Here is an 8,881-nt window from a genome sequence, read left to right on the forward strand (position 1 = left end):
GCTAGTTTAATGTAAATATGGTTGGAGTCAAAGCCAGATTATAAAGGACTAAGGATTAAATGAATGGAGGAATGAAGATTATGCTTTTAAACATTTTAGCCATTCAAGGTTCCAAACTACTACACGTTTCATTTTGCTTTTCTCTCTCTGTTCATTATGTCCTATTTCTTTTTTCTCATAGGCGAGACCTGGAACCCCTTCAAATTACAGTACCAGCTGAGAAATGTACGAGAGCGCATCGCAAAGAACCTAGTAGAGAAGGGTATTCTAACCACTGAGAAGCAGAATTTCCTGCTATTTGACATGACTACTCATCCAGTGACCAATACAACAGAGAAACAGCGACTAGTGAAAAAACTTCAAGATAGTGTACTAGAGCGGTGGGTAAATGACCCTCAGCGTATGGACAAGCGAACACTAGCACTCCTGGTGCTAGCCCACTCCTCTGATGTGCTAGAGAATGTCTTCTCCTCTCTGACAGATGACAAGTATGATGTGGCAATGAATCGAGCCAAGGACTTAGTAGAACTGGACCCTGAAGTGGAAGGGACAAAGCCTAGTGCCACAGAAATGATCTGGGCTGTGCTGGCAGCCTTCAATAAATCTTAAAGCCAGCAGGTGGATTTCTCCTTTTTTCCCCTGCTGGCTGCTGACTGTCAGAGACCCCATCACTGAGTTTTGTGTGATCAGATGTTTCCATCATTTTTGTTTCCTTTTCTTGAATCAGACTTGTGATTTGGGGAGCGCAACTTCAGGGCTTCTCCATAGACCTTGACCATTATAAGCAGACCTTATTTCTCCCTACACTTCCACTCCGTAGGTAAATAAACTGGGTGAACCCACACACACCCAATGAACATTTCTTCCATTTCGTGGTTTAGTTTCACCCAGTGTGCTTTTGGATAAGCAGAAATATCTAAATGGGATTTTGAGTTCTCCAGCTATAGAATGTGAATGAGATAAAAAGTGAAGTATTATATTTTTCTAAGTTTGTTTTCTGTCTTAAATACATGTTTTCACAGCCTTTGTCTCTCAGACTCTGCTAAATAATGTAGCTTATTGAAATAACTGTCGCTGAATAAGGAGCAATGAGAAACAAAACTAATTTTTGGAGCAGATGGTCTCTGGAATTGCATATCCTGCTAGTGATTTTCTCATCTTTCCTTTTCTAACCTAATGAGAATGTCCCAGATTCAGTTACCTGGATCTCAAAGTCCTAGAGCCAGAAATATATTCTCTCATCCCTGTTAGCATTCTCTTGCTCCCTCATTCACTAGGGTAAAAGTCTAAATTAAGAAAAGTCTCTCTCAACACCTCATTCATGCAATCAGCATTAGAATTTGTAAGGAAGGAAGGGAGGTGGCATGAAAATTTCCATTCTTGGGGTATATGACTGTCCTGTTTCCCCCAGGCCACTTTTTTTTTGAGACAGGGTCTTGCTCTTGCCCAGGCAGGAGTACAGTGGTGCAATCACAGCTGACTGCAGCCTTGACCTCCAGGGCTCAAGGATCCTCCTGCCTCAGTCTCCCAACTAAGTGGGACTACAGGCACGTGCCGCCATACTCAGCTTTTTTTTTTTTTTCTTTTTTAGAGAGACAGAGTCTCGCTTTGTTGCCCAGGCTGGTCTTGAATTCCTGGGCTCAAGCAATTCTTCCACCTCAGCCTCCCAAAGTCAAAGTGCTGAGATTACTGGCATAAGCCACTGCACCCACGCCTCCAGACTACTTTAAATGTCTCTGCTCTGACTGAATTGAAGGAATTGTAAGTTTCAGTTGCTGAATATATCAGTATATCTGAACTCCAGATCTTTTTCTTTCCTATTTTTGGCTTCCTACATAAATTAATAAAGTCTGTCTATATTTAAGAGTTATGGGAGTAGTTTTGTCTATATTTAATCCATAGATGTGCTCCTAGACGTTAGTCTTATTTCAGTAAAACCATCTTTCTGGCCAAATCTCTAACATGTTTTTTACTTCAGTAGTGAGGGCAATGAAAAGCTTTATTAAGAAAGATCCTATTTAAAGGGCTAATTTGGTATTGAAAGCATGCTGAAATTGAAAGCATATTGAAAGTCCAGTATTTGAGGATATAAAGAGGATGGGCACTGAGCTGTGCTGATGTAAAGCATTTATTATACTTTAATGGGATAGTGCTTCTTGACCATTATAGAACAACAAACTGTCAAAGGGCTAATACAGATGACCCAGACCTGACATTAAATCCTCTTGATTAGAAATAATTAAATGAATTACTTACTCATTTCTCTCCTCTGCCAAATCTACTTAGCCCCACAAAAATTCCCCAGCTCAGTTAACATTTTTTTGTTTTTCACTTTAGGTATCTCTTAGGTAAATAGAGATATAAATTGTAGTAGGAAACAAACTCTAAATGTGAGGCTGAATACAGATTCAGTCTGGCTCTCTAATAGGACAAAAGCCAGTCCATGTGTTGTCTCTACCTGAGTTAGCTTTTTCTTTTCTTTGAACAATTCGGCATGAATTGAAACCAGGTTTTCCTGTGGAAAGTTGTAGCTTGATTGGGGGATAGAAGTTGAATTGAGTTCTTTCTTGCAACTCTTAGTGTTTATTTTTATATTATATCTCAATAAGACGAGGATATCTTCAGTTTGAATCTACCTAACGTTCACTGCCAAACTCCTTCTCATTTAATGCTTATGGCCTTCACATTTCTGTATAATAAAGATCAATTATCAGCTCTCTGGTCTCTCTGTGCACAATTTTATAACTTAATTTGTTTTAATTGGAAATAAGGACTTTCTATACAAGGCTAGTAATGCCTCCCCCTTTACACTAGCATACCAGCCTGTTTTATCCTATGTAGAAAATGAAGGATACAAAAACAATTGTAACATGCATAGCCTGAGGGGCAGGACACATCAAGGCTGACCACATGAACACCAGCTAATACTATAAAGCCTAAATAATGTCTCCATCTCAATCAAAATAAATTAACCAATTATACCATTATTACCATGAAGAGAATGAATATGATCTGTCCTACTAATATCTACTTGCAAATGACACCTGAATTTAGGAGCTGAAAGTCTTAAGTTCCAAATGTAGGTGACATGCCTGACTATAACAGAGTTAACGTGTAAAAATGTAAGTGGGCTTATAATTGGCTTATTCTCCCTTTCTTTATCTATAGCACAAGGGACAATAATACATTTGTTTACTAGGATTGTTTATACTTTTCTAATATTTTTATTTAAGACAAAGTGCTGTTTCAATAAGTCATGCTTTATACAATGTTTCTCAAAGTATATTGCAAAGACCATTGCACCAAAATGTGTGTGTGAGATAGGAGGGTACCTTGCTAAAATGCAGATCCTAGTAAATCAGTCTCTGGAGTTAGGAGGAAGCTGCATTTTAAAGAAATTCTCAGCCAGGCGCGATGGCTCATGCCTGTAATCCCAGCACTTTGCTAGGCTGAGGCGGGCAGATCATCTGAGGTCAGGAGTTTAAGACCAGACTGGCCAACATGGTGAAACCCCATCTCTACTAAAAATACAAATTAGCTGGGCATGGTGGCGCACTCCTGTAATCCCAGCTACTCGGGAGGCTGAGGCAGGAGAATTGCTTGAATCTGGGAGGTGGAGGTTGCAGTGAGCCAAGATCGTGCCTCTACACTCCAGCCTGGGTGATAGAGCGAGACTCTGTCTCAAAAAAAAAAAGAAACTCTCTAAAAGCTTGCGTGTTAAAATTTGAGAACGCCACTCTATATCTTATTGTCTATAATTCATTCATCAAAAAAATATTGAGTACTTACAATTGATGAGCACTTGCTAGGCACTGACAATAAAACATTGCATAGGGCACCATTCTAGCTCCCAAGAATGCACATTTATGTGGGCAAATAATATAATTTGTGACAAATGATCAAATAGAAGTATAAACATAATATTTAGAAGCACAAATAAATAGTATTCTCCCTAGGAATGTTAGGGAAGACTTTGAGGTGTTGTATTTCTTTATTATGGTTATCATATATTGAGCACTTTTGTTGTGAGGTAAGTACTACGCTAACTGCTTTGTATATTATTTATTACAACACTAAAAAAAAAAACCTCTACAATGTTCTTTTAAAGAAAACTCAGGTGGCTGGGTGTGGTGGCTCATGCCTGTATTCCCAGCACTTTGGGAGGCCGAGGCGGCTGGATCACCCGAGGTCAGGAGTTTGAGACCAGCCTGGCCAACATGGTGAAATCCCATCTCTATTTAAAATACAAAAATTAGCCTGGCGTAGCCGGGCACGGTGGCTCACACCTGGCAGGAGGAGGTGGGAATCGGGCGGGACCTGTATGACGAGACCATGATTCACCTGGTGGTAGAGGCGTTCAAAAATTAGCCTGGCGTGGCAGCACATGCCTGTAGTCCCAACTACTTGGGAAGCTGAGGCAGGAGAATCGCTGGAACCTGGGAGGTGGAGGCTGTAGTGAGTCAAGATCGTGTCACTGTACTCCAGTCTGGGTGACAGAGCAAGACTGTGTCTCAAAAAACAAAAACAAAAACAAAAAAACTCAAGCAATGAGGCTTGCCTGAGGACACAGTGCAGAGCTTCAGTTCAAACACCTACTTTTTGATCACTACCCTTTCTTGCCTTAATTTGAACTAAATCTCAAAGGATCGGCTGGGCCAAGGTGGCTTATGCCTGTAGTCCCAGCACTTTAGGAGGCCAAGGTGGGAGGATCACTGGAGTCCAGGAGTTCAAGACCAGCCTGGGCCATAGCAAGACCTTGTCTCTATTTTTAAAAAACTTTTTAAAAAGTCTCAAAGGATCTTTTCAGGCTAAGAGGGAAGAGCCAACACAGGGGAAATAATATGTACAAAATAATTGGTGATGTGCTAGAATTTCATGAATGCATGTAGTTTTCACATATTTCCAGAAAAAAAAATTTTTTGAGATGGAGTTTCACTCTTGTTGCCCAGGCTGGAGTGCAATGGCACGATCTCGGCTCACTGCAACCTCCGCCTCCCATGTTCAAGTGATTTTCTTGCCTCAGCCTATTTAGTAGCTGGGATTACAGGCACCCACCACCACGCCTGGAAAATTTCTTATATTTTTAGTAGAGACAGGGTTTCACAATGTTGGCCAGACTAGTCTCAAACTCCTGACCTCAGGTGATCCACCCGCCTCGGCCTTTCAAAGTGCTGGGATTACAGGCATGAGCCACCGCGCTCGGCCCAGAAAATAAGAAAATATATTCAAGTTGTAAACTAAACAAAGGATTTTGAAACTGGCAGCTCTTTTTTTAGAGATGGGGTCTCACTTTGTTGCCAAGGCTGGAGTGTAGTGGCTATTCATAAGTGCTATCATAGTCCAATAATGCCTCAAACTCCTGGCCTCAAGGGATCCTCCCACCTCACTCTCTCCAGTAGCTGGGATTACAGGCACGTGCACCACGACAAGCTAAATTTTTTTTGTTGTTTGTTTACCTTTACTTATTCCTTTCACGTTGCTTTTCTTTACATAGATACTGAGTTTCCAGCCAGGCGCAGTGGCTCACACCTGTAATCCTAGCACTTTGGGAGCCTGAACAGGCAGATTGCTTAAGGTCAGGGGTTCGAGACCAGCCTGGCCAACCCGGCGAAACCGCATCTCTACTAAAAATACAAAAATTAGACGGGTGTGGTGGCAGTCACCTATAATCCCAGCTACTGGGGAGGCTGAAGCAGGGGAATTGCTTGAACCCGGGGGGCAGAGGTTGCAGTGAGCCAAGATCGTGCCACTTAATTCCAGCCTGGGTGAAAGAACAAAACTCAAAAAAGAAAAAAAAATAGAAGAACTGAGTTTCCTACTTATCATTTTCCCTCTCTCAATAACATTTCTTACAGAGCAAGTCAGCTGGACATGAATTCCCTCAGTTTTTGTCTAAGAAAGTCTTTATTTATCCTTGATTTTTGAAGGATAATTTAACTGGAAATAGAATTTTAGGTTGGGCTGGGTACAATAGCTCACACCTGTAATCTCAGCGCTTTGGGAGGCCAAGGCAGGAGGATCACTTGAGACCAGGAGTTTATGACCAGCCTGGGCAACATAGCCAGAGACCCAGGTCTACAACAACAACCACAGAAATAATTCTAGGTTGGTGGGTTGTTTTTGTCTTTCAACACTTTGTATATTCCACTGTCTTGCATGTATGCATGCATGCTTTCTGACATTAAATTACAACAAAACTAAAACTTAATTTAGATTCTAACAGATAAAATTTGTTCTTCCTTTTTGCCACACAGCTAAAATGCCCATAAGTGTATATTCATATGATTTCTTAAAATGTGTTTTACTCTCCCTAAAGAATAAAAATAATCACTTTAATGCTGAAATGTTAGGTAACACTGCTTTTTTGATATTTTTCTATTATCTGTTACATGTGTGTATGTACTCTTTGTTTCTGTGTCCACAGTTCTTCTCAAAGCCTTGGTCTGTCTTATTTTTCTCAGTGAGTTCCAAGTTATCTAGGTAATTTGGAAAGAAACAAACCAAACATGCTTTTTTTGTTGTTTTGTAGAGGCGAGGGGGTCTCCCTATGTGCCCAGCCTGGTCTCAAACTCCTGGGCTCAAGGGATCCTCCTGTCTCAGCCTCCCAAAGTGCTAGGATTATAGGCATGAGCCACCATGCCCAGCTGCAAAGTGACTTTTTATTGATAATCGAGGGAGCCATCTCTCCCAGAAAGCAGTAAAATTTTATCAAATGCAAGTCAAAGCAGAGTTACTTCCTGGCAGAAATCTCTGTTTTCTAGCAGCCCAGCTCACTTACCGTGTCAGTTTTCCTTTGCATTCCAAATTGTAAAAAAGTAAGTTGAACCAGAGGGGAAAAACTAAATATTCGCTAAGAGCTCTGAAGACAACATCCTTTGTGTAGAATTTTTCCCCAGAATATAAATAATCTGGCTACCATTTTGTTTTTCTTAATCTAATTCAACCTCCCAAAGTATGATAGTAGATTTATCTGAATTTACTTCAGAAGCTTACCTGGGAATCTAGGGCCTTCTACTCTTTCAGAAGGGCTTCTCGACTGAATCCATGTTTCTGCCACAAGAAGAAAATCAGTCCAATAAATGTAAATCATTTTCCTGATTTAATGAGAAAAATTTTAAGCCTAAGTTTTTCTTGTATTTCAGAGATACTGAAATGTTTCCTCCTTATCTGCAAGTGAGACTTCTTCAAAGATTTATGGATATTTAAACCCATAAAATACCTCAAAATATTTGTAGGTTAGCCTTAATAATAATAATAATAATTCTTTTCCCTCTAGTTCTATCACCTCATTTTCATGTGCGTCCGTGTGAAGAGACCACCAAACAGGCTTTGTGTGAGCAACATGGCTGTTTATTTCACCTGGGTGCAGGCAGGCTGAGTCCGGAAAAGAGAGTCAGCCAAGGGAGATAAGGGTGGGGCCGTTTTATAGGATTTGGGTAGATAAAGGAAAATTACAGTCAAAGGGGAGTTGTTCTCTGGCAGGCAGAGTGGGGGTCACAAGGTGCTCAGTAGGGGAGCTTTCTGAGACAGGATGAGCCAGGAAAAGGAATTTCACAAGACAATGTCATCAGTTAAGGCAGGAACAAGCCATTTTCACTTCTTTTGTGGTGGAATGTCATCAGTTAAGGCAGGAACCAGCCACCTGGATGTGTACATGCAGGTCACAGGGGATGTGATGGCTTAGCTTGGGCTCAGAGGCCTGACACTCACCTTCTCTTGAACCCCCAAGTAGAGGCCAAAAAGTCTTGAATAAGTTAGATTAAACGGATTTATATTAATCCAACGTCGATATTTTTTCTTTTGGGGAGTAGGGAAGAAATGGGTCTAATTGAGGAGGGGAAGGCTGGAGAAGCGTAAAGATAACAGAATAGCCAAATGGATTCTCAGGAACATTATGAATATTTAAAAGCCTCAACATTCAATCTGAGAAAACTAATTGAAGAAAATACTGAACAAATTTTCTTTTTGTCTTTAAGACAGAGTCTTTCTCTGTCACCCAGGCTGGAGTGCAGTGACACCATCTTGGCTCACTGCAACATCCACCTCCCGGGTTCCAGCCATTCTCCTGCCATGTTGGCCAGGCTGGAGGCTTCAAGTGATCCACCCGCCTGGGCCTCCCAAAATACTGGGATGAGGCGTGAGCCACAGTGTCTGGCCAAAAAATACTTTTCAAATGCTCAAAACTAAAAAACTTTTTTTTTTTTTTTTTTGAGATGGAGTCTCACTCAGTCGCCCAGGCTGGAGTGCAATGGCACGATCTCGACTCTGCAACCTCTGCCTCCCAGGTTCAAGTGATTCTCCTGCCTCAGCCTCCTGAGTAGCTGGGATTATAGGCCTGCCCCACCACACCCAGCTAATTTCTTTTTTTTTTTTTCCTGAGATAGAGTTTTGCTCTTGTTGCCCAGGCAGGAGTGCAATGGCATGATCTTGGGTCACCGCAACCTCTGTCTCCCAGGTTCAAGCAATTCTCCTGCTTCAGCCTCCCAAGTAGCTGGGATTACAGGCATATGCCACCATGCCTGGCTAATTTTTTTTGTATTTTTAGTAGAGACGGGGTTTCTCCGTGTTGGTCAGGCTGGTCTCGAACTCCTGACCTCAGGTGATCCACCCACATAGGCCTCCCAAAGTGCTGGGATTACAGGCATGAGCCACTGCGCCTGGCCTAATTTTTTTTGTTTTCTGTTTGTTTGTTTGTTTTGTTTTTTGTTTTTGAGACGGAGTCTCATTCTGTCGCCCAGGCTGGAGTGCAGTGGCGCCATCTCAGGTCGCTGCAAGCTCCGCCTCTCGGGTTCACGCCATTCTCCTGCCTCAGCCTCCCGAGTAGCTGGGACTATAGGCGCCCGCCACCATGCCCAGCTAATTTTTTGTATCTTTAGTAGAG

The 8,881-nt window shown here is 41.7% G+C and overlaps 1 protein-coding gene across 1 annotated transcript in view; it reads left to right on the top strand.

Moving 5' to 3' along the window:
- Positions 1 to 2,717, top strand: part of GOLPH3L (golgi phosphoprotein 3 like) — a 57,238-nt gene extending 54,521 nt beyond the window's left edge. Inside the window, exon 5 of the mRNA XM_032154772.2 lies at positions 182 to 2,717. Coding sequence (XP_032010663.1) covers positions 182 to 609 — 428 coding nt within the window. The 3' untranslated portion in view covers positions 610 to 2,717. The remainder of the gene's footprint in view (positions 1 to 181) is intronic.
- The last annotated feature ends 6,164 nt before the right edge of the window (positions 2,718 to 8,881 follow it).

This window comes from Hylobates moloch, unplaced genomic scaffold (genome assembly GCF_009828535.3).
Source record: "Hylobates moloch isolate HMO894 unplaced genomic scaffold, HMol_V3 SCAFFOLD_5, whole genome shotgun sequence".
Taxonomy (NCBI): Eukaryota; Metazoa; Chordata; class Mammalia; order Primates; family Hylobatidae; genus Hylobates; species Hylobates moloch.